General features: G+C 58.5%; 1 protein-coding gene across 7 annotated transcripts in view; it reads right to left on the bottom strand.

Moving 5' to 3' along the window:
• Positions 1-4,528: 4,528 nt before the first annotated feature.
• The window catches only part of RAB11FIP4 (RAB11 family interacting protein 4), a 114,458-nt gene continuing 94,042 nt past the window's right edge, over positions 4,529-24,944 (bottom strand). For 6 of the 7 annotated variants that reach the window (XM_032617334.1, XM_032617336.1, XM_032617339.1 and 3 more), the window contains 12 exons: positions 17,344-17,573; positions 15,418-15,612; positions 14,755-14,889; positions 14,444-14,479; positions 13,187-13,286; positions 12,848-12,951; positions 11,606-11,746; positions 9,558-9,639; positions 8,594-8,731; positions 8,341-8,499; positions 7,078-7,221; positions 4,529-5,990 (listed from right to left, as the gene is read on the bottom strand). In XM_032617334.1, coding sequence (XP_032473225.1) covers positions 5,874-5,990; positions 7,078-7,221; positions 8,341-8,499; positions 8,594-8,731; positions 9,558-9,639; positions 11,606-11,746; positions 12,848-12,951; positions 13,187-13,286; positions 14,444-14,479; positions 14,755-14,889; positions 15,418-15,612; positions 17,344-17,573 — 1,581 coding nt within the window. In that variant the 3' untranslated portion in view covers positions 4,529-5,873. The remainder of the gene's footprint in view (positions 5,991-7,077; positions 7,222-8,340; positions 8,500-8,593; positions 8,732-9,557; positions 9,640-11,605; positions 11,747-12,847; positions 12,952-13,186; positions 13,287-14,443; positions 14,480-14,754; positions 14,890-15,417; positions 15,613-17,343; positions 17,574-24,944) is intronic. The other variant, XM_032617335.1, reaches the window with a different exon arrangement.

Raw genomic sequence — 24,944 nt, 5'->3', positions numbered from 1 at the left:
TTGCTGGGAAACGGAACGTGGCTGCAGCGAGGACACAGTTTTCAAACATCACAGCCCCGAGGGCTAGATGGTGCCGTTATCAGGGCTTCTGGGATGCCCATCTCCTCTCCTAGGTGCTGTCCCAAGGACAGGCTCAAAAGAGGGTCTGCAGGGTGAGCCCCTGTCCCCGGAGGGGCACCAGCCACCCTGGTACACTGGATGAGGCCCGCTCTTCCTATGGGATACTGACCCCAGGAGTTCTGGGACCAGGCCTCACCTCTTCCACCCTCCCTCCCCTACCACAGAAACACCGTCAAGTCAGGCAAGAAGAGCAAAGTGTTTATTTACACCTGGGTCTGGACGTGAGCGTTCCCGAGGGAGCCTGCCTCTGAGAGCCTGCTCCTTCTTGGCAGACAGCTCGGGACCCCAGGACACAGCCTTGGAGCCTCACCACCCTCTCCCCACCCTGGGGCCTGGAGGTGGAGGTCTCACTCCAGCCCCAAAGCTAAACCTGCTTCCAGACGGAGGCTCCTGGGGCAAAAGACTCAGGTGAAAACCCACGATGCGTCAGAGCCACCCGACAAACCCTCGGATGAGCCCTCACATGCAGCTCATCCCCCCCCGGGCCCCGGAAACCCCAGCCAAGAAAGCGGGAAGAGCCGGGGACGAGGGAGCCAGCGGGCTGCAAGCCAGTCCCCAGCGACGCCTGGTCCGACAGCGGTCCTGACCTCACCGGGGATTGAATGGCACCCGGGTCTGAGCACCTTGGGCAGGTGAGGAAGAGCTGGGCAGCTGTCAGTGGCGGGCAGGGGATACAGCCAGAAGCCTCTTCCTTCTGCCTGTTTGGGGTCCGAAGCTGTTTAGACACCAGATGGCGATGGCCCTGAACCCAGGCCCAGTGCCAAGCACTGGAAGCGGCACGGCTGGAGCTTCTCCCGTGGGCTGGGGGCGCCTCCTCCGAGGGGCCCACAGAGCGGCCGCAGACCCACGACATCGCGGCCGGGCCGACGCCCCAGCTTAAGAAGGTGCGTTCTGCCGGCTACGGGTACTGACACCGACTCAGGGAGGGGGCTGTGGGAGAAGCTGCTTTGCACAGAGTGAGCCTTTTCTAGTGTGCAAGGCACCTAAACAGCGGCAGGCTGGACGACGGGCTGAGGCCACAATGAAACACCTGTCCCAGGTCAGCAAGTCTGCACGGCTGAGCGAGCGGAGGAAGCGGAGCTGGGGCCTGTGGACGGGCGTGCGGGGGGCGGGCGTCGCGGGGCGGAGGCACGTGGACGCAAAGGGGGACGCTATGTACACTTTACAGGGCTCGGGTAAACAGAGGATGTAGAAAAGGGGGCAGTGGAAACTCCTGTACAGTGGTGACAGGGGAGAGAAGGCACAAGGACAATGATCCCAAACCATGCAGACAAAACAGCCTGTGCAGCACAGCAAAGCAGAGGGGCCCGGAGAAGGCACATCTCCCCAGACGACAGCACCGAGATCCTGCAGGGCCGGCGCCAGGGTGCCTCTCCCAGCCACCCCCCTGCTGCTGGCTCCGGGCAGACATCCCTCCCCCTCCGTTACAATCACAGCGGAAAGAGGAGCCTACCAGGTCGGAGCACCAACGTCACGTGGCATCAGGCTTCGCAGGGTCTACGCTTCTAGAAACACACCTTTCTAGAAGGCAGCCTATTTCCCAGGTAGGTGGGGCGTGGCAGGAGGGCAGGGAAACAGGCCCATGGCTCTGGCCTCTCCTGCTCCCTGCCCGTTCATGGGCGCACTCAGAACGGGGTGGCAGGGCCCGGAGGTCCCTAAGGTCAGCGGAGGGACCGGACTTGCGCAAAGTCACCCAGGAGGGCGTGGCCCCTCTAGCCTGAGGCCTCTGGCCAGCCTGAAGCATAGCATTAGAGGAGCTGGCCTAGTCCCAGAGGAGGCAAGGCCGGGGCGGGTGCCAGGGCTGCAGTCCCGAATGGCCCCTCCCCTTAATCTAAAACCCACCTCAGCCCTGAAAGAGAGTCGCTGTAGATCTGCCGGGCGAACAGCCGTTTCCTTGGCACTATAGCCATCCCGACGCTTCCCCTGTTCCCATCGCATCGCATCTAAAGTTCGCTTTTAGGTTTAAATGCATTAAACACACATACCCAGCGGCACAAAAAGAGGGCTTAATTTCTTCATGGTCCCCCAGGCTCCACCGGCCCCTGAAGGCCTTTGCCCGTTATAAGTCCCTCGCTGGAACAAAAGAGCCGTCCTGACCCTCAGGACCTGGCTCGGCCAGGAATCCAGCAGATTAGCGCCTGGAGCCTCCAGGGCTGGGCGGGGATGCTGGTATGGCTACTAACAGGGGATGTGCTGGGGTGACCTTTAACCCCCAGCCTGAAAACAGATCAGAGGCAAAACCCCCAAAGCGGGAATCCCCGCGGGCTCAGCTGTGCAGGTGCGTGGCTGCTGTTCCGGAGGCTGCTTTCAGCACCCACCCGCCCCTTCCCCACCCCCACTCCGTTCTACTCCCACTCTGGACTGTGTCTGATACATCCCAACATGTGCCACCCACCGGCTCCATGAGCAACAAGCAGAGACCGGCCCACTAGGGTTCGCTAACCCCTAGGCTAGTGAGAACAGCTGGATCCACCCACTCCTGAAGGCATCTGGCCTCCCATGCTGGGGGGCAAGGGGTCAGTGAGCGTCTCACCATCCGACATCATCATTACAGGAAAAGCCACCAACATCCCAGCAGGAGAACTCACTGTTATCCAGCACCGGGGTTAACAAGCCCAACAGAGGTTTTCTCTGCCACACCCACACCAATTAAATCCAAATCTCAGGGGGCTCAGGCAGCAGCATTTAAAAAAATCTCCCCAGGTGATTCCAATGCACAGCCCAAGTTGAGAAGCCCTGTTTCAGGCCCAGGAACTTTGGGAGGTTGTCCAGTTTTGTGTTTTTAATAGGTGAGAAATAAAGTGTATTAGGCGTTTATAGATAAAGGATAATTTCCCTCTGACAATTCTTGAAGAATCTACGCATTTAAGATAACTTGCCTAACTCTGGCAATTCAAAGTTAATTTTTTTTTTTTAAACACTTGCTGGTTCAACGAATTTTGTTGGGGCTCTGATTGAAGGCAAGGATAGCCCAGAGTCATATAAAATGTGAATCTGCTCCCCACACCCCCGAACACCTCTAAACTTCACACAAGTTACTGTAATCCCTACTTGGTACAGTTGCCAGGCTTGGCAAAACCAAAACCCACATGGGGCACCCAGTTAAATTATAATCACCTGGGGAATTCTTTTAAAAAACAACAACACTGATGCCTGGGCCACGCCCCACACCGAGGGAATCAGAACCTCTGGGGACTGGGCCCAGTTATCAGAATTTTAAAAGCTTCTCCATTTAATAAAATGTGTCCCAAGTACTGCAGGGAACACCTACTGAGTCATTTGCTTACCTGAAATTCAGATTTCACTGGGCATCCTGTATACTATCTAGCAGCCCCACCGCTGAGAGACAAAAGCAGAACCCTCCACCGGAAAACAAAGGAAGGAGAAAACACAGGAAGAGAGCAGTTCTGCCCCACCTGGACCAGTCAGTCCAGCTCTGGAACCTGCCCAGAGGCTGTGGGGCTGGGACCCCTCCGGCATCTGCCCCTCTCTGGCTAAAAAGCTACAGGCTCTTAAAAAGCCAATCTGATACATTCTGGCTGAAGTGAGAGGGTTAGATTTAACATGGGGCGTGTGTTAAGTGGAACTCAGTCTCATTTTACAGTCGGCCCGTTCCAGAGGCCAGGTCCCGAGGGGCCTTCCCGACTAGCGCTTCCCGCGGGAACCCGCTCCCGTGGCGCCCCCTGCAGGCTGACAGCTTTTTCCACCGCTTTCCCCTTGGCGGAGATTCCTTCCCACATTGTGACTTTATTAACTCAGGCCTCTGCGGCCTCCCCTGGAATTCCACAGCAGGGCGGCTAACACATCAAAACGCTCATCCCTGGGGCGAGTCCCCCACAGACCGGGATCCGGATCCGGCTGGCCTCTCCGCAGGCTGCCTCCCCATATAAAAGCCAGACCAAAGCCACCTCGCGATTCATCATCTTTCCTGTCCTTTAACTCATGCCATTCCTTCCTACTAGCAAGTTCTCAAGAGACCCACTCCTCGTGCCTTCTTTTCCACCGCTGCTTCTGCCCAGACCCCTGGGGGGCCCAAGGAGACCAGTGTCCTTAGGGGGTTGAGAGACTCCCAGGAGACTGACCCCTGCCCTCATCCTCCTGGTGTGTGTGGCCCCAAAGCCCTGGATCAGACCAATGCAGCCCCATAATTTGCTGCAGGAAACAAATCCCATGCATACGCTTAGAAAGAAATCACGAACTCCAACAAGAGCAAACGTTGGCTGGAATGGGATGAACATCAGTCCCGGCCACAGCCCTGCTCTGTGAGCGGGAACACACTCGAGGCCCTAGGTTCCCTCTTCACCCTCTCCTGCCCTCTCTCCTTTGCATACACCCCTCCCCAAGATGCCCAAGCTTTCCTGTTCACACTAGAAGTGCTGAAGGAAACAAGAAACCGCAGGGGGGAAACTAAGACCATATGTTGTTTATATGTATTTGGATTAAGGAAACAATTCACAAGCCATACAAAACGGAGACACATTGGAAAACTCAAAGGGAAGTACCGTATCTACTCCCAGCCACCTAGAACGAAACATCACATGAAAGATCCAGAGGGTGAATTTCCACCATGTGTCACCAGGATGGAAGACTAAGGTTTCCCTGCAACTTCCCCAACCGTCTCTCCCACCAGCACAGCGTTTGTTCCCCTGGCTGAGACCCGAGTACAGGGGTGTTTCTAAAGGCTGGAACACGGGGCCCTCACCACCCAACAGAGCCGAGCCCAGAGCTTGGATTCTGAAAGTCCAAACCCAAGGCCATCACCAGGGACAGGTAAGCAAGGCCCACTTCTAGCCCGAGGGAGCTTTCGAGAGGGTCCATCCATGCCCTCTCTTAAAAGGCATCCACAGGAAAGGATGCCGACAGGGACCTGAGCGTGCTCCCGCCCGAAAATCGTGTCTTTGGTTGCCCAATGCCAACCCATGCCTTAGACTGACCCCAGCCTCCTTCCCCCTTTCTTTTAACCCTTCATGTACCCAGCTGAACGCTGCTCATTTTTCAGTGTCTTAAAAAACAAAAAAGACAGAGAGGGAGAGGTAGGTGAGCAGGGATGGAGAAGTTTGCGGGGAACTCGCAGGACGCCAAGAACTCTCAGGATGAAGGTCGCCCCCTCCAGCTCCTCCACAAACCTGAGTCCTTGGGGCGCACTGTGCACAAGCCCCACACGGGCTGCCGGCTGGGGGGGGGGGGCTCGCGAGGGGCCCCTACACGTTCCCCCCATATGCTCCTTCTTCCTCTCCGAGCTCAAGCACCTGGGCCTGAAAGGTGGCCGAAGAGGTTGGTGAGGCATTTGAACTCCTGGAAAAGATGGTAATTTTGCTCCCACTCCCAGGGGGAAACAGGGATGCGGCGGAAGATCCTGTCTCACTGGAGTACTTTTTAACCCTGGTCCCCAGAGGTAGAATCATTTTATCCAGTATCTGCAACACAAGCCTCTAGCTCTCATCATTACAGTAACTCCTGACCGCCGACCTCGCCCCCGCCCACCTTGGGGACCCTCTGCCCCACGCAAAGGGACCACAAAGTGCAAGGACGGCTAACAGCACAGATGGCGCCCGCGGCCACGGCCCACGCTCACCCCTTGCTGTGCGCATGGCCTCCCCACATACACACCAGTACACATTACACCACCGTGGCCAGAGACACATTTACAGTGTGCGTGGGAGCCCGGCCTGGGCCGCATCCTCAGGCAGGATCTGGCCCTTAATCCCGGGGTCCAGGGGTCCCGAGGCCGCTCTGCAGCCAGGCCCCTTGTCTCAGTGTTTGATCTCGAGGATGGAGGGATTGTGGTCCAGGATGGCAAGGATAATCTTGTCCATGTACTGCCTCAGCCGGAAGTTGATCTCCTCCTGCTCTTTTAGGGCTTCCATGAGCTGAAGGGAACGAGAAAGAGAGGTCAGAGGCCGGGCCGGGGCTGGGGTGTGGGCAGAGCCAGTGCCCCAAGACCAGCCTCAGCGCTCGGAGCCAGGGCATGAGTCTGGGGCATCACACCCAGGGAGGGTTAAATACGAAGAGGCCCAGGCCACACCCCCAGAGAGTATCATATCACTGGCCCACGGAGGAGTCCAGGTATGGGTGATTTTCTGATAAAGGGAGAGAACACCGGCCAGAGGCATTTATAATCAGGAGTGACATCCAAAGTCCTTAAGACTGCCAGCTGTTTCCTCTGCCTGGAACGTCCCTCTCACCACCCTCCGGCCCTGCCGTTGTCCTTCTCCAGGTCAACTCCTGCCGTGTCCTTTAGGCTGTAACTGAAATGCTGCCTCTGCCTGCAGGCTGGAGGCTGGTGCCCGGCTCACATGGGAGCTCCTTGAGGCCCAGGGGCCAGCTCTTAGCTGTGTGTCCCAAGCACAGGGTAAGGGTCCAGTGACTCAGGATTCTTGTGGAAATCTAATCTGGGTATTTCGGAGGCCTGATCTTTCATAAGCACACCCCAGTGGGGCAGAAAGAGTGGGCTTTGCAGTTAGAGACCTGGGTCCCTCTCCCTCCGTAAGCTGGGTGATCTTGTGTCCTGATCTCCCGATCTGTGACAGGCAAGTGTTCAGAAAGCCTTCGAGTTCTCAGAAAATTAAGTGAAGACATACCGCAAGCAGGTGGCCAAGAAATGCTAGCGTCCTTCCCCTCTTGACTTGGGGGAGGGGTCGTCCAGCCTCCCTTGGATTATAAGTTGATGAAATCAACTGGCCATTTCGGCATGTTCCTGGCAGAGCGAAGACTCAAAACCCCGTCCCGCTCCCAAACCCATATGCTCCTCCCACCACGCACAGGAAATCAGAGCGGATTTCACTCCACCTGCAGCCTCCTTGCCCCACCGCTCTACCCTGTCACTCGGGGTCACTGCAGATGGGGACTTCGAGGGGCCAGGCCCTGGGCAGCCTGAGGCTGGTCATCGAGACAGGTGGGATGGGGCAGGACAGATGAGCAGCCAGGCTCCACGGCGAGAGCTGCTGGGCACATCACCTCATCACGAGAGGCCGTGTCTATTTCCGCAGCCAGCGACTGGGCTTTGGTCTGGGTGGCAAAGAGGTTCTTCGCTTCGTAGAGGCTGAGGCTCAAGATCTGCCCGTTCAAGTCGTCGTTCTGGTCCCGCAGCTTATGATTCTCCTGGGGAGGGGGACAAAGGCGATACCAACTCCCACCGGAACCCACTTCTCTGCATCCGCTGCTCCCTGACTGCCACCAGCACCCTCTCCACCCCTTGGACGTGTGTCATGGCCCGTCCAGGACACCCACAGATGACGGGGCGTCTGCCACGCTTGAGGGGAAGGAGAGCTGGGTCCCGGGAGGTCGTGGGGTTCTGAGGAGGAGTTAACAGCCCTGCTCAGGGAGCCAAGTTTCCAGACAGGGGCATGGCTCCAGGCCACCCCTTCCTCCCTGGAAGTGGGTGAGCCAGAAGAGGGGCCCCGCCCACCCAGTGGCTCCTTCTCCAACACTGGCCCTTGGTGAGGAGAAGTGATGCTCTGGATCTCTGGGCTGACAGGTCAGCTCATCTCCGTGGCTCCTGCTGCAGCCGGGCTCAGGAATCCCGCTCTTGGGAGTTCTTTCCAGGGGCACCCTCGCTCCTGAGTACAGCAGGCCCAGTACTGTCCTGCCCAGACCCTGGTGACCAGCCCTGCACTCTAGCTTTTGCCTCAAGGCTCCTAACTGCTCACACTTGGGGCCTAGGGCGCCCCCTCGTGGCTGAGAAGGGCTGGGGTTTAGGATTGCTGTGGGAGCAGAACCTCCAGCACAGCACCTCTGCTTCCAGGGGTCAGTTGGGGGGTGGTCAACTCAGAGTCCCTGGGTGTGGGCTTCCCGCACCATCACGCCCTCGCTGGGTCACTGCCCTACCCTGATCCCGCTTCCCCCACCCCCAACTGGTCTCCAATCATGGGAGTGCTCCGGGAAACCATCTGAAACGGAATCCTGGGCGCGGGGTCTGCTCCTGGGAGAACCCAACGCAGCGAGGCACTACTGGGTGGCTGGGTAGAGTCTCCTCCCACACCCCATGCGCCCAGGACAGAAGACTGGTGTCTGCTTCTTTTCACAGATGCTGAGCAGAGCCCCTGGGATTTCCATCTGCCTCGGCTGAGCCGTGAGACGGGGACCAGCAGCCCTGACAACGAGGGTGTCGGGAAGTTTTGTCGGGGAAGGGGGTGCTACGGCTCTCAGCCCCTTACAGGAGACCCACCCGGAGGGGACCTGGACACCTTACCCCGTGGGCCAGAGGCTCCCGGGGCCCACCTGCTTGAGTCGCTTGACCTCATGCTCCAGCTCCACCTCTCGGGCCCTGGCATTGAACTCGCCCAGGCCGGAGGACGAGCCGCGGCCCCTGCCCGGCCGCTCGCAGTCCAGCTTGTACATCTGCAGGTGCTCCAGCTCCTTGCGCAAGTCCTCGATGAGCTGCGGGGGCAAGAGGCTGGTTGGCGGGGGGCAGGGGGCGGGGCATGTGTGGGGGCGGGGCGGGAGCCCTGGCACCTGCCGGCCCCGGACCGACCTCCTGCGTCGCCTCCCGCTCCTTCTGGAACTCAAGGCGGTTCTGCCGCAGCTTGTCCATCATGCGCTTGTACAGGTCCATCTCATCCTTGAGCCGCAGGCTGGTGTCCTCCAGCCGGTCGGACATGCGCTGCCGCTCCTGGAGCCGGGGAGACCGGGGCAGGGGGAGAGTTCCCAGGGGGCCCGCTGTGCCCCAGGGCTTTGCTGGGGGCCGGGGCAGCCACCTCGACAAATGGGCCATCAGATCAGCCCCTTGAACAGAGCCCTCCGAGGCACGGATTAAAGAAATGGCCAGATCCCCTAGGAGTCTAGAGACACAGAAAAATCTCCGGTCTCTGAAGCCCTTCAATGATGCCAGATGGACCCGAATAAGAAAGTAAGATGCCCTGGACTTCCCTGGTGGTGCAGTGGTTAAGAATCCGCCTGCCAATGCAGGGGACACGGGTTTGAGCCCTGGTTCTGGGAAGATCCCACATGCCGCGGAGCAACTAAACCTGTGAGCCACAACTACTGAAGTCTGCACCTAGAGCCCATGCTGCGCAACAAGAGAAGCCACCTCAATGAGAAGCTGGCGCACCACAAGGAAGAGTAGCCCCTGCTCGCCGCAACTACAGAAAGCCCGTGCGTGGCAACAAAGACCCAATGTGGCCAAAAATAAATAAATAAAATAAATTTTTTAAAAAAGAAGGTAAGACCCCAAACAGAAGCTAACCTCTTTCTTTTTTTTTTTTATTATTTCCCCCTGTAATACAAGGAAATAGATATCCACTATAGAAAACTTGGAAAATAAGAAATATGGAAAAATGAATGATTATTCATGTTTGATGCCTTTTTTTTTTTTTGGCTACAGCAATTTTATTAGAATTTCAGAAACTAGAAATTAAAGGCCTCCGATGGCCAGTGCAGCCTCTCTGTGGATTTGGCTCAAGACCCAAGTCTGAGCGACGCCTGGACCTGCTGCTTACCTCATCCAGCTTCTCTGTTTGTGACTTCAGCCGAGTCACTGTCGTCCTAAGCTCGGTATTTTCTTCCTCTAATTGCTGCACCCTGGGGAAAGGAGGACAAGAATGTCAAAAATGGAGATTCCCTTACAATTTGACAGTCTGCAGCAATTCTCCGCTCCCTGGAGGGTACATACCAGAAATGAGAGAGAGAAAGAGAGAGAGAGAGAGAATATGAATAATTGTTCCAAATGGTAACATGGCTTTGAGCTTCCTGTCATCCAAGGCAAAATGGTAAAGACCCTGAGTTATTATTATTTTTGGATAAAAGGAAACACTCATTTGTGAATGAATAGGAACATAAGGTTCTTTCTGCATACTGCTTAGGGCCTGAAACACCCCCGGGGTTGGGGAGAGGCTAGGCAGTGGTATTCTTCTGCTAACGGAGAGAGTCCTCCTGTGGCATCTGGGGCAGGGCCCTCCCGTTAGGATTCACCATTGGAAGGCAACCTTCTCCCCCGCATCTCCCCCAGGGCTCTGCCCTCCAAGCGCTCGCTGCAGCGGCCTCTGACGCCCACGGGCAGTGGTTCCTCTGTGTTAACGTTCACCAGGGACTGTCCAGGTCAGTTTTCAGTGACCTGAGAAGAGGGGTAGGTGAGTTGGGCCGTTGGCCAGTGGCACCAGAACAGTGCTGGGCCATTTCTGGTAGGGCATTCCCTCTCCTTCCCACTGTCATGTCGTCCTTCATGGAGAGAGGGCTTCCTGGCCCCCGCTGCCCTCTGGGCTCCCCAGGAGAAGCCCCTGGGCCAGGGCCTAAAGGGGATTCAGACCACCCCCCCACCCCCCGACGAGGCCACCTCTCTTGAGACTCTGGGAGTGCTGCCTGCAGCGTCTGTGGGAACAGCGCCCCCTGGAGTTGGACAGGGGCACGGGTTAGGGGACAGTGCTCGGCCTCGGCCCTGGTCCGCACCCCCAGGTCTTCTTCTACCACCTGTGTCCCAGCCACCTCTCCCAGGCCAGCCGACCGGCCGGCTGTCAGAAGCAGGCAGAGAACGTGATGCTTAATGAGGTACCTGCCTCATTAAGAAACAGACGCAAAACAGCAGCTTCTAGAACACCCGTGGAAACGTAAGATGAAGCCCTGGTCAATAAAGGGGACAAAGCGGGTCTCAGGCACCGGGGAGCTGGGAGGTCTCACCCAGCTGCACAGGGGTCCGGCCCACCAAGCTCCTTTGGGCCTGCTTGACCTCAGCAGGCAGGGGACCACCTGCCTGCCAGCTGTGAGGTGCAAGGAGGGAGCCCACCTCCCAACCCACCCTCCACCCCGGCTGGACCTGTCAGACTCGAGAAGCTCAGCTCAGAGACCGGGGCCACAGGGGGCCTGAGAAGAGCAGGGGTAGCCATCCTCTCTGCCAGGGGCCCAGGTGGCCTCCCTGGCCTGTGTCGGGGGAGGGCCTTGGCATCATCAGAGCCCTCACCTGTGTGCAGTGTTCTGACGTGCATCAGCCGACCTGCCTTCCTGGTCACTCTCCAGGGAGGGCTGACAGATGGATACTGAGGCCCAGAGAGTGACCGAGTATGTCCAACATCATGGAGCTAACGCGTGACCAAGCCAGACTCCCAGGCCCGTCCTCTCCCTGCCTGCTGCAGGTTCCAACAGCCATACCCCAGGCCCAGGAGCAGCCCTGCTTATCCTTGGTCCCTGGGGCCTGGGGTCCGTGCACCCCAGTGTTCGGGGTCGGGAAGAATCTGACAGCAGGGGGCGCTCCAAGCCTGGACATCAGACCCAGTACAGGACTCAGGGCAAGACCACTGTGTGTGTTTTTTTTAACCTATTCTCCTATTGATAGACATGCGTCGTTTCCAGTTGTACCTACTATGAACATTCTTTTACCTGCTTCCTAGAGAACACAACCATGTGTTCAAGTATCAAAAGTAGATTTACAGGAGGCTTCCCCTTGGGGCTCAGTTTTCCCATCCATACAATGGGAACGGCACCCGCCCACAGGGCAAGAGCTGGGCTTGAAGGCGCATCAGAGGGCGGAGGGCACTGGGCCACCCCGCGGGCCCACCTGGTGTTCAGCAGCTCGATCTCCGTGCTGCGCTCCCGTTCCAGCTTGCTGTAGGCCTCACGGTGGCGCCGAACCTCCTCCTCCAGGGCCTGCTCGGCCGTGGTCTCCTGATCCTTCACCATCTCCTCCAGTTCGTGCACCCTGAGGGGAGGGGCAAGGACTCCAGTGCAGGGCAAGCTCCTGTGGCCTGACTCTCCTCCCCCCAACCCAGGCTGTGACCACTGGGAGCCCCGGACCCCAAGACCCTGACACCCCGACTGTGGGCCGGCAGCTTTGCTGACAGATGAACGAGGGACCCCACAGCAACTAAGGAGAGGTGTGCCAGCCACACCCGCCACCGGAGCTGGGAGCGGGCGGCCCTGGCAGTTGAAGGGGTTCTGCCAGGGCGGGCACAGAGAAAGGCGGCCTCACCACAGTGGATCAAACAGCCCTCAGGCCTCACCTACTCCTTTTGCTCCCTTCCTTCCGGGCTGGTGCCCCTCTGATCAACAGCTCAGCTCGCTGGGCACCCTGACCGCAAAGACAGGCACATCCTGGCTGGTGGTGAGCCTGCCAGAGCCGGCTAAGGCCAGGCCCCACTGTGGACATCGTAACCCACTACTGGCGGCCTGGTCGGTATATCAGTGTGGGGCACCTTTCACTGGCAACAGCCCCTCCATGGAGCTGAACTTCTGGGGTGTACAAGAGGACTCATCTTTGGGCCCTACGAGGTTGAGGACCAGACCCTGGACGGGGATCAGTTTACCAAGCTTTATGCCATCCTGTGAGGACTACACCATACACGCACCACCGCACTGAGTCACGTTCAGTGGGCCTCTGTTGGGCGGAGGGCGCAGCAATGCCTGGACCCTTCCCCACCGGTGGCAGGTGTGAACCCCCAACTCGCACCAGCCTCTCCCTCTGCAGAGCTTGTCCCCCAGAAGGGAGGTCAGGCTCTCATCGTTGTGGGACAGAGAGAGACAGGAAATGGATCCCAATTCTTCCCTTTCACCCGAGCTGGGGCTGCAGACCTGGGGGGCCGAGGTCAGGCTCTGCCTGTCTCCCTGTCCCCAAAGACCTGTCCTCCTGGGCGCCCAGCGTGGGCAGGGCCCACAGCCAGGGGCTGACGTATCACAGAGCCTCAGAGCTAGAAGGACCTGCAGGTTACCCGCCCCCACACACCTCACTCCGCCCAGCTTCTCCTGGGGGCTCAGCACACGGCCCACCCTCCGCGCCCGCGTCCCAGCCGAGGCCGGGCCTCACCTGTGCACCAGCTGTGTGTTCTCCTGCTTCAGCTTGCTCTTCAGGTCCCCGTTGCTCAGGCTGTCATTCTCCAGCTCTGTCACCTTCTTCTCCAGAAAACTCACCTACCGTAGGGGGGCAGGGGTGGGGTGGAGGAAACCTCTAAGTCCACAGGACTGAGAACTTAGTGGGACTGACGGCTAGGAGCCCCGCATGACTGTGAGTGAAGAGTTGTGCTGGGACGTGCCCATGTGATCGGGGCCACCTATCCCCGACTCCTGGGCAGGGACAGGGTCTCCCAAGTCCCCAGGCAGCCGTCAGGAGCCCCTCCCCCCACCCCCGGGGCCCGCCCAGGCCCACCTTCTCGGTGATGTCGTTGTCACAGGAGTCGATGCTGTCCCGGAACAGGTCCTCGGTGCTGCCGTTGCTGCTGCTGAAGTTGCTGCTGTGCATGAGCTGCCTGCGCACGGGGGGGGGGGGGGGGGGGGGGGGGGCACGTCTGGCTGCAGACTCGGGCTACGGGCTACGGGCGCGCCCGGGACCCCAGGGAGGGTGCCCTCACCCAGTCAGGGGAGCAGAGTGGCCTGACTTCTGAACTCAAGAGATCATTCTGCTCTGAGGACGGCAGACGGGGCTCCTGAGCCCCAGCAGACATGGCCGATCCATCAGAGCCCTTTCCTGCTGCGTCAGTACGCTGTGCACACCGGTGTTCCAGCCAGCAGCTGCCACAGACCAGAGCTGGTGGAGGAGCCCCCCACCCCCCGCCCCTTCCACCTGGAAAACCGCCCCGTGCAGGCAGCCTGGTACCACAGCCCCGGCAGAGGGTCTGGGCCGCCTGAGACCACCCAGCCGGCTCCCGCTACATCTCTGGGGACCCAGGTGGTGGGCAGGGGGCGGGAGACCCTCCCAGGCTTTGCAGGACGGTAGGACGGTGGGTCGGTGGCTGGGACTGGAAACGGGCACGGCTGTCCAGGTAACTCTTGCCTGAGGCAGAACCCAGCCGCTTCCCCCTCCCAGCCAGCAGCCAGGGTCTCAACCAAGAGACTGTCCCACCCCAGTTCCTGGACACTGTGCTGGCAGCTCCCAGAGCCCCGGGTGTGGAACCGGGGCGAGTCTGCAGGAGAGTGGGCGCGGGACCCTGGCAGGCCCAGGAGGTCAGCTGTGCAGGATTCAACCTGGAGCAGAGGGACCAGCTCCAGTGGGGACACTCACGCCCCATCCCGGCCAGCGGGAAGCCCAGGGCCTCTGCTGGTACAGCTGCCTGCTCCGGAGCCCAGGGAAAGGCACCGGCAGCCATGAGGGCAGCTGTGTCTCTCAGGGCACCCCTGGTGTGCCTGCCTGAGGCGGGGGCAACGGAGGGCTTGGAGAGGCCGCCCGCTGCCAGAAGGGGCAGAAGGGACGAGGGATGGGGGTGGCAAGGAGGCCGGCCCCGCTTTCTCACAAGTGGAGCTTCCTCTGCCTGCCCTGCCTGGGATGCCTCATCCCCCTCTGCACGTGCAGACGCACGCAGGGCACTGGCTGGGTCTGGGCTGCTGGCCCGGAGTCGGCCACCCTGTCAGCAGGAGTACAGTGAAAGGGGGCAGCGTTCAACCCGCACGACCCCGAGGGAGGCCTTACCGTCCAAAGGCTGTGCTAGAGATCTTCCGGTTGGGGCTAGAGACAGAGAGTGGGGTGGGGGGAGACAGGGGGAGAGAGGGGGAGAGAGAGGAAAGGATGGTTGAACAGAGAGGCCTTTAGCCCACTCCTTCCTCTGCCCCGGCTGCAAGAGATCACGGTGCGGGCGAGGCTTCTTCCTGCCCTCACTAATCAGCTTGGCCCTGAGAAGCAGCCCCCGATCACCTGCCAGGACAGAGCGGGGCCACCTTCCCCGCTGCTTCTCCCTCTGGTCCCCACCCCACCCGCCCCTATGCTGGGCCCCGGGGCCTCACCTGTTGGCCTTCAGGTTTTTCAGCCGGGCTTCCAAATCATTGAGCAGGTTGATTTTCTTGCAGCACTGAGAGCAGTAAACATCCAGCAATTCGCTGTTGTATGCGTGCCGCATCTTTCTAGGCGTCTGCCCCGCGCTGGGTCATGAGAGGGAAAGAAATCACCTTCTGAACTGCTGTCCAGTCTGGTGCCCTGCCCCGTCCTGCCGAGCTTACTACTAGATTCTCCAAGACCTGTGAGCCTTGTGTGTGTGTGTTTGGGGGTGGGGGGTGGGGAGTGGAAGTACAGCAACAGATCTCCCTCCTCCAGCGCTCTCAAAGAGAGGAAGCCAATGAGTTGCACCCATTTCACAGAGAAGGCAACTGAGAGCTAAGGTCAGAGTAATGACTCAGCTGCGCGGAACGGTACCAATATGCCACTTGGAGCCTTCGGCCTTCCAGGTTGGTTGTGTTTCTTCCCCAAGACAGACGGAAGGAGGAATTCCAGACCCCCAATCAGGGTGCAAAGGCAGAACCCCCCCCCCCCGCCTCCCCCCCTCCCGCCCAGTACAGGAGCAGAGCCCAGTTAGCTCAGGACTCCGCCAGCTGAACCCCCGCTAGGATGGGGCTGGACTGGTTCTGCCACTTTCCCTGGACCCCGAATGCCACTCCGGACCAAGGGGCCACCTGGAGGACACCGACGACCCCAGGTCCGAGTAGACGTTGGTCCTGGTCTCGTCGTCGGGGCAGGGGCTGCTGGGGGCACAGTCCACGTCATCCGCCTCCCCGTAATCTTCGAACTGCTCCTCGTTGCTGATGAGTGAGGTGGTGGAGTGTGTGGAGAGGTCTGACGTGGTCACGGACGGAGTGTGGCCCAGGGACCTGAGTGTAAGACAAGGGTCGGCTGTGAACGAGGCGCCACCAGAGCCTGCGGGGCCCAAACTGGCCACACCTTCCAGGAGGTCCATGGGCGCCAAGATACCAGGAGCCTGATGAAGTCTGTACTTCTTGGCCTGGTAAGCACACTCCAGGGACCTTATCCTAAGGGAAACACCTCACCACAGAAAAGGTTTCTGCACGAGAGATGTTCAAACCGACGCTGCCCTAGAGCAGCCAAACATTGCTTACAACTTAATGGTGTATGGACAGCTATACTGAACTAGCTGTTAAATTATACTATATGTCAGTAAATGAAACAGTCACATAAATTATGGACTCTCAAATCACTGTGGATAGGTTTGTAAAAAACACTGGCAGTAATGTGGGAAAATTAAAAGCGAAAGTTTTTTTTGATTGAAAAACGTTCTAAAAATTAAAACTAAAAACTAAACTTAAAAAAATTATTTTGAAGTTTTAAAAATTAAACTAAAAGTTAGATATAAAATTTTAGACATAACAAGTCTAAGCATGTAAAGGGTCTACACAGAAGAAGGTAAAGCAGGAAATAAAAATATTTAAATGGGGCTTCCCTGGTGGCGCAGTGGTTGAGAGTCCGCCTGCCGATGCAGGGGACACGGGTTCGCGCCCCGGTCCGGGAAGATCCCGCATGCCGTGGAGCGGCTGGGCCCGTGAGCCATGGCCGCTGAGCCTGCGCGTCCGGAGCCTGTGCTCCGCAACGGGAGAGGCCGCAGCAGTGAGAGGCCCGCCGTACCGCAAAAACAAAACAAAACAAAACAAAAACGAAAACAAAAAAAAAACAACGAGCCAGTAGGCAGGATGCTTCTCGTAATCCACAGAGCGGATTTCTAGTCCAAAGAAGCCTAAGGTCACAGAACACAGGTCAGAGACCCCAGGCCTCTCACGGGTGACCCAGTGTGGCCTGGGACAGAGTCAGTGGCTGGCTGAACCCTGTCTAAAACCTAAGAACGAAGAAGTACAACTAACTCATCACCTGCCAAAACATATCCTCCCTCGAGTCGCTGTGCAGCAGCTTCTGTGTATCCTTACTCGTAAACTGGGATCTCTCCCACCTGCTGATAAGCCTGTGCACTCAAAGAATGGGAAACGGATTTTCAAACTGTGCCCCTGAGGAACCCTGGTTTCCATCTAAGAATCACAGCGTTAACGATAGGGGCTGAAGATCAAGGCTCTGGGCATCTCCACCTTATTTTATTTATTCACTTATTTATCTGTCCTTGGGCTCCTTAGCACCTCGGGTTGAATTAGTCACATTCCTGGCTGCTTTCTCCTGTAAATTTCACTAAACCTCTCGGCACCCGCCCGCTGGTGGCCTCCTGGTGACTGGCCCCAGACAACAACGGCAACCATCAGGTGGCAGGTGATCAGCCATATGACCAGCTGTCCTTGGCCTGGCTGGCCGCCAGTGCAGCAGAGGGACCGCCCCCGGGAAGCAACAGGGATGAACAGCTCCAAAGGGCCCCTCCTCGACAGTGGGATTCCCAGAGACGCTTGGGTTTGCAAACCCCTGCACTGAGGAAATATACTAGGCTGAAACATATGAACTTGCCTTTTTCTTGAAGGTCGAACATGATTAAAAATCGACAATTTCATACGGTAAGATTGACACCGGAAGCCCTCTCCTCCCTCTCCAAATCTCCGGCCGTGACCATCACCTTCTCCCGACAAGTGGAGCTCCAGGCAGTTTTAACTCACTTGTCCTCTGGAAGGAACAGGCCCCCGAGCCCTGCCTCCTTCTCCTCGGCGGGAATCCCGACCGGCCCCTCCAGGCTCCGGCTGTTCTCCGTGGGGCCGTCCATGTCCGACTCCTGGGGGCCCTCGGGCGGGGCCAGCGTCATGGCCTCGTCCTCATCCACAGGAAAGAAGCCGGACTCCCTGGGGAGGAGCTCGCCATCAGCAAAGGTGGGGTCTGGCACCTCGCTGCCCTGGGGAAGACAGAGGGGGGCAGCGCGAGTGAGCCTGGCTCCCCGAGGCGCAGCACCGCTCCTCAGACCGCAAGGACGCCAGCAGGGCCGGGGACGGCGGGGACGGCGGGGACTGCGGTGCCGGGAAGCCCAGACACTGAAACCTCGGGTGTGAGACCCTAGCAGATGATTCACCTCGGGGACCTCTCGTGCAAGGCCAGTGAGGGGTGGGAAGCTCCGGGACAGCCTTCCATGGAGAAGGGCCACAGCCAGGCCAGCTGCACCATCCAGGGCACCTGGGCTGCTTGGCAGGGTCCCCAACACAAAGTCTGCACAGGAAGCCAAGTGACCTCGAGAAAGCTTCTTGGTGATTAGAAAGGCACAGCCCCTTTCTAATGACAATGACAATGACTCTGGCCTAGCAGAGCTTGATGCGGCATGATACGGGACTGCCCACCAAGGGGTCTGCCCCCCACGGTTCTGGGCATGTCAAATAGCATCTCTGAACCTCAGTTCTGTAAGTTGAGAATGGCGATGGAATCTTACAGAGGGATCGCTGTGTCACAGCAGGACCTCAGTGGATAAGTCTAGGCCACAGATCTGCCCCGGCCCTGTCACAGCCAAGCTGGGGAGCAAGAATTCTAGGTCTTTCAAGTCTGAGCTTTGGACTGGTCCTCGGTGCCTAGCACCCTGCCCGGCAATGTCAGCGCACCATAAAGATTTGCCCAAACCTTTTGCTAAAACCATCTTACAGGAGAAGAGCTCTGGCTTTATTCAGAGTTTACCTAGTCCGAGAGAGGCATACCTCTACAAACCATTTCTTGGGGCTGCTTTGCCCCTGAGGAGGTGGGAACCTTGGAGGTGACAGCCTCCACCTGCTCCCACCGGAGATGTCAACTATTCCCCAGGTTCTTCAGCGTGCTCCTTAGCTAGGGCTGGCAGGGTCCCCGTTAAAGGTGCGTCCTCCAGCCCCAGGACCACAAGAAGAGTAACAGTAACAAGGGCTGTGAAAAGCCTCGGGGCATCTCAGACAAGAACAGGATCAGGGACATCCAAGGAAGGTGGTCAGCGAGCGGCTTGGCTGTGCCTGCCCAGACGTGTGCAGCTGTCCAGGGGGCCTGTCCCCACCAAGACACACGCCAGCGCTAAGAATAGACGGCGATTAATGAGCTTGGCTCCTGCCTGTGCCATGACTCGGGCTGAGCACCAGATGGACCAATAAAGCCGGCAGCAGGCAGCCAGGAGCCTCTGACTGTGGAGGCCGAGAGGCTGTGTAATTAAACTCCCCCCTAGTGTCCACGCGGCCCTTTGCACCTACATGGCACTAATCAATCCCACACAGCTCCCAACCTTATCAAATCTTGTGTCCTAAGCGAGCTCTTGTCTGCAAGCCCGAAGCTGTCCCAGTAGAAAAGAAAGGGAAACCAACATTTACAGAACCACCACCGAGTTCTGGAGACCGAGCTAAGAGTTAATATATTACCCTATTTGGGCTTCATGACCCTTCAGGACAGGGATTCCCATCCCTATTTTACTAACGAGGAAGTCAAGGCTCAGAGAGTTACCTGCCAGAAGTCCACTGGCCGGTAGGCAGAGGGTCCCACCTGCCTCTGGCCACCGCTGGCTTGGTTCCATTTATCACTGACGCAACCCACGCTTCGCGGATTTTCAAACCCCATGGTGACCATGAGGAGAGACACATCACAGGAACACATTACTAACTGTGAAGCCCGCCTAATGCTGCGACTTCCACGTGCCGCCCCCTTCCTGCCCCCAGCAGGGAATGTCCGGGCCAGTGGGTGGTCACCCGGAGAGAGGCCCTCCATGGAGAGCTGGGGCTCGTGGAGAAGCAAGGCGTGTGCTCTGTTCCTCCACCTGTAGCTTTTCACCCTCCCAGACACACGGCAGGGCAGAGGCAGCACTGGCTGAGAGTCCCTGCTCTGTGGCTCACAAGAGGGCTTGGTCACTTTGCAAGTGGGTGTTTCTTCTCCTCTTCACAGCCCTGAGAGGTGGGTCTCCTTCCCCCTCTGTGTAGGGAGGTGAAGTGACTTGCTTGGGGCCACGTGGGAGTCAGTGGCAGGGCTGGGACTGGCCTGTGAGTCACCAACGCCCATGCTTTCCCCCTGGAACCGCGTCAGCAGGGGTCCGCAAGAGGCTGCCACCCACCCTGCCCCCAGAAGGCAGGCAGGGGGCCAAGTGGAGCCCAGCACCTGTGATTAAGCATCTGGCTTGGCTTCTGGCCAACTCACGTCTGCCTCACTGGACACTGAGATACGGAGGCCGCGTTTCTGCCAGGCACTCTGTCCCAACACCCAACCCATGGTACACAGGTGGGGACCAACCCGCTCACCTGAGGTCCCACAGCGACATACCCATAACTCCTGACACCTGGCCCAAGGCCCTGCCCAGGGTGGAAAGAGTGGTCTCGAGTGGCCTATCTCAGCCACAGCAGGGGCAGCAGGAGGGGTCAGACACCCCACAGGGGTCCCTCCCTCCCAACTAGACCAACACCTCCTGGGCATATTTTTACCCTCTGACTAAGCAGAGTCCACACCTGCCCGGCCCTTCACACTTGACAAAGCATCCTGTCTCCTACACACACCGTTCAGCTCTCACAGCAGCCCTGGGAGAGCTCCGGGGAGTGTACAGGGCAGGATGAAGGATTCATCTTCTCCATCTGACACTCAGGGAAGATGAGACTCAGAGAGGGAGGGGACTGCCTGGAACTTCCCGGCTACAGAGGGACCTGAGACCTGGAGCCAGGCTCCCGACGCGCCAAGTCCCAGCCCCTCACTCACCCCGACACCCCCCCTCTGCTACACACGTATGCACACACGCTCTCGACATGCCAGCCTTTTCTCTTAAAAAACGGCTCCTCTCCCTACATCCGCATCTCTTCATTCAAGCCACAACTGGTTGCCCAAGGCAAGTGGAAATTTTAACTACAACTTCAAAACCATTTCTAGTGCAGACGATCCTCCAACTTACAATGGCTCGACCTACGATTTTTTTTTTTTTTTTTTGCGGTACGCGGGCTTCTTACTGTTGTGGCCTCTCCCGCCGCAGAGCACAGGCTCCGGACGCGCAGGCTCAGCGGCCATGGCTCACGGGCCCAGCCACTCCGCGGCATGTGGGATCTTCCCGGACCGGGGCACGAACCCGTGTCCCCTGCATCGGCAGGCGGACTCTCAGCCACTGCGCCACCAGGGAAGCCCTCGACCTACGATTTTTTGACTTTACAATGGAGTGAAAGTGATAGGCATTCAGTAGAAACTGTACTTCAAAGTTGGAATTTTGCTCTTTTCCCCGGCTAGCGATGTGTGGTCTGACGCTCTCCTCATGCTGGGCGGCCGCAGCTCCCGGACGTCGCCACCCTATCACGAGGGTGAACCACTGATGTGCTTACAACCATTGTTTTTCACTTTTGGTGCAGTGTTCAATCAATTACGTGAGCTGTTCAACACTTAATTTAAAAATAGGCTTTGTGCTGGGTAATTCTGTTTAAGGTATTCTAGGCGAAGTTATGTTTGGTAGGTTAGGTGTATTAAATGCATTTTCCACTTATCGATACAACAGGGTTACATCCCACTAAGATCTGTAGTTCCCCCCCCCCCAATTTAAATAATATAAAGACAGCTATAAGAAAAGTAACTAACTGTATACCTTGGTTAGTCTGGGATGGTACCACTTTGGCTTTTTTCCTGGACAAAAGTGGCCCTGTCACCCGTGCTCCTTCCTGGGGGCCTGGGTCCCAGCCCAGCTTCCACTCTCCCTGGCCCGCCAGGGAAGGGCTGAGTGTAGCATGGGGTGGGGTGGGGAGGCAGCGCTGCTGAGGTTGGGGGACAGCCTGCTCTGATCCCAGACAGCTCAGGAAGGGAGGCAAGCAGGGATGGCTGCTGGAAGGTGCTGGAAGGCAACCTCTCACTCCACCTGGAGCCATCACTCCCTGGCTGGGAGAACCAAAGTCACAACAGAAACCCTTCTGAGCCAGTTTCTTTTATATTTTTTAGATAAAGTTACAGAGGAAGAGGAAGAACTCATCCATAATAAAAGTACCGTCCTCACGGGGTTTCCAGAAGGCCTGGGAGGATGCTGCACCTGACAGCAGGGGCTTCCTGAGGCCTGGTTACCCTCCAGTCAGGGCCCTGGGCTGGTCGGGGCCCCCGCGGAGCCCCCGTGTCACATGTGCTGCCGTGAAGAGGAAGAACTCTGGGGAACGTGCAAGAGCTAAAGAGTAATCTGCCTGGCCTGGGCGTGGCGAGGCAGATTCTCCTGTCGCTCCAGGATTCCAGAGTTCCCAGACAAACCCCAGGCCGATTCCGGACAGCAGGACACTGGGCTGCGGCAGCCCCGGGACGGAGCTGGGGGAAGGTGGGGGGAGAAGGAGGACATCGCTCCACGGGGCACCTCCTGCTCGTGGGTGCTTCTAGGCCGAGAACCCCGAGAGCTGCCAGCCCGCCCCAGGCCCCCTGGTCCACATCCAGACCTCCCTCCGCAGCAGCGAGCTCCTCGGGCGTCAGAGGACGCCTGGTGGTCCCGGATCCTAGGCCTGCTCTGGAGGGGTGGCAGGATCAGAGGAGTGGGTAATGGGATTTCACAGAAAAGGGGGTGCCTGATTTTTTGGGGGGGCCTTTAGGGAAGGGACAGTGTCCTCAGCAGGTAGCTCCAGGCAACATCTGTGGGTGACCCATGTCCCCAGGGCTCTGTTCCTCAGGACCCAGAGCCAGTCCTGCACATGGAGCTCCCTGTGCCGCCAGGGCCACATGGGCGTGGCTCCAGGTCACCTGGAGGGGCCCCAGGACACCCCTGTGAGTGGGGCTGGGTGGCAGTGCTGCTCTGCAGCCTGGCAGACTGGGTGTTTAGTCCTGGCTGGCCCGGCCACTCACAAGCAGTGTGACCTTGGGCACGTGACCTCTGAGCTCCTGACTCCTTACCTACAGAATGGGGACAGTCACCCCTACCTCAGAGGTTACTCTAAGGACCACACGTGACAATTTTCACAGGTACCAAAGAGCTGGCAGCTGTGGAAGCATTAAATCCTGATCCGGCCTCCTTAGGGGCTGCGTGTTGCAGAAGCCGAGCTGCCCCTGCAGCCTATGGGTCCCTGGCTAGTCAACCGGTGAGATCCTGGACAGACAGGAGGCCAGGAGGCAGGTCATCCTCAAGAGGGTTTCTGGAGAGTTCTGAGGCCCAAGGCTGGGCAAACATGCCCCAGCCAGCCGCTCCGGCAGGGCAGGTTCTCCAGCCCCCCACCCCGTCTCTGGCTGGGGCTGGATGCCGCCGGCCAGGGCTGGAAGTGGGAGCCTGGAGGCACAAGCCTGCCCGTGGGGCCTCCTTCTCCTGTCTCAGGAGCAGCCCTCACCCGCCAGCAGGCCCCAAAGTCACGTCCTCCTCTGTAGCAAGTCGGCACGAGCTGAATTCAATGGCTGGTGCGAAGGCCAAGCATCAGTACCCGTGGGGCCCTTCCAGGCCTCGGAGGGGCCAACAACGCCCCACAGGCCACACCCTAGGTGGGGGTGCGGCACGGCCCAGACTCGACCGCTTCCTTTGGTCCTCCCCCTACCCCACCTGGCCCATTTTCCTGGCAGCTGACTCCAGGTGACCCCATTTCCACATTCCCTGGGAGAGGGAAGCCCCTAAAGGGGTAAACGTGAGGACGTCTGCATCTGAACCCCACGGTGAGCATCACAGGGAGCACAGGGCAGGTGATCAGCAACGGGGCCCGAACTGCGCCGCTGAGGGTCAGCTGGCGAGAGCCCAGCGCGGGAAGCCTGAGGCCTGGGCGCTGGTCCCCGCTCGGTCGCTGGCTGGCTGTGCCCCAGCTGTTGGATTTCTGAGCCTCATCTAAGAACAGGGATGGAGATACCTACCTGGCAAGATTGCCCTGGAGAATAATAATGCCTCACACCTCACGGATGCTTGGAAACACGGCAAAGAGCGGGGGGCGGGGTGGCGTTAGAAGCAAAAGCTCTGCAGGTGGACTGACCGGCTCAAATCCTGGTCAGTCCACCTGCACTGCGCTACCAGCTCTGCGCGCTTAGGTTTACTGCACTTCAGTGCCTCAGTTTCCCCATCTAGGGAATGGGGTTAACTATTAGCATTAAACGAGTTGCTACATATTCTAAGCAGAAAGTGCTCAAACCTGAGCTATTATTATCTTCGTTGTATTGAGAAAAGACAGCCAGGGGTGCATGCTGGCCTAGTGGTCTCTCTCCAGCCCCCGGGATCCTATCCCTCTGACCCCGGTGGCACACGGTGTGAAGGCAGGCTGGGTGCAGCTTCTGGAAGCCAGACACCCCATGGTGCAAAGCCGGCCCTCCAAACAGGCCAGGTGCCTCTTTTCTCCCCGCCAGGGCTGTCTTCTGCCCACTGTCTTGGAAGGTCTCTCTGTGCATTAATTATAGCCTTTATTAAGTGTTGGGATGAGATGCTGCCTGGGCGAGGGAGTCCGTGAGGCTCCCAGGCTCTGGCTATCCACCCCCAGCCCTGGCAATGGCTCTGCTCCCCAGGCAGTAATGTGGAGCCAAAGAACAGCTCCATGGGGACAGAGCTGGGTAAAAATAGCTCGGGCGGGCACATCCCAGCTTCCCGTGCTGCCAGGCACCAGTGGGCACACGTGGAACCCACTGCAGGGAAGGTATGGGGGGGAGCGATGGACACAAACTAAGCCCAGGGCCGGGGAGAGGCCAGCCTGCCGCCTGGCGAGGCTGAGCAGGCTTGAGGGGCCTGGGAGTGTGGGGAGTCAAAGCCCTCATCCCCCCTCCCAGCCAGCCAACAGCCCAGGAACAGTGATAGGCCCGGTCAGGGTCTCGCTGCGTCTCTCCCCAGGTAGCAGACGATTCAGGTTAAGGAGCTAACTTGTTGGTGCCAACGGCCCAGGTGCACAGGGAGGGGATGGGGTTACCTGGGCCAGGATGCACTACACACCACTGTGGCTCAGCAGCTCTCATCAAGCAAAGATGGTGGCAGTAGAGATTAGCAGCCATGCAGGCTGTCCCCAGCTCCCGTCCTGAAGCCAGGCCTCGCTCTGCAGGCGGTTGGCGCTCATCAATGGCTCATAGGAGACTTTTCAGCAGAGGGTCGCCCGGGTGCCAGTCGAGGGGTGAGGATGGGAATAAGAGGGATTTCGGGGTCCACACAGAGGGGCGGGTGCCTCAGCCTTGCCTTCGGAACAAAAGCAACCTTGACTCAGATACGAGGCCTCAGCTTGCCCACAACAGGGCCAAGGGCAAACCTGGGAGCACCAGGTCACCAAACTATTAGAGGTTATCACCCGTCTCAGCCAGCCCTGGGGACAGACCTCACACTGTGAGATCAAAGCTCTGCAGCCCAAGCTTCCCACTCTGATGGGGAGGCCAAGGTCAGGCAAACAGACAGACTGCCACCCCCAAG

This window comes from Phocoena sinus, chromosome 20, assembly GCF_008692025.1.
Source record: "Phocoena sinus isolate mPhoSin1 chromosome 20, mPhoSin1.pri, whole genome shotgun sequence".
NCBI classification, from domain to species: Eukaryota; Metazoa; Chordata; class Mammalia; order Artiodactyla; family Phocoenidae; genus Phocoena; species Phocoena sinus.
This window is presented reverse-complemented; position numbering and strand designations above follow the sequence as displayed.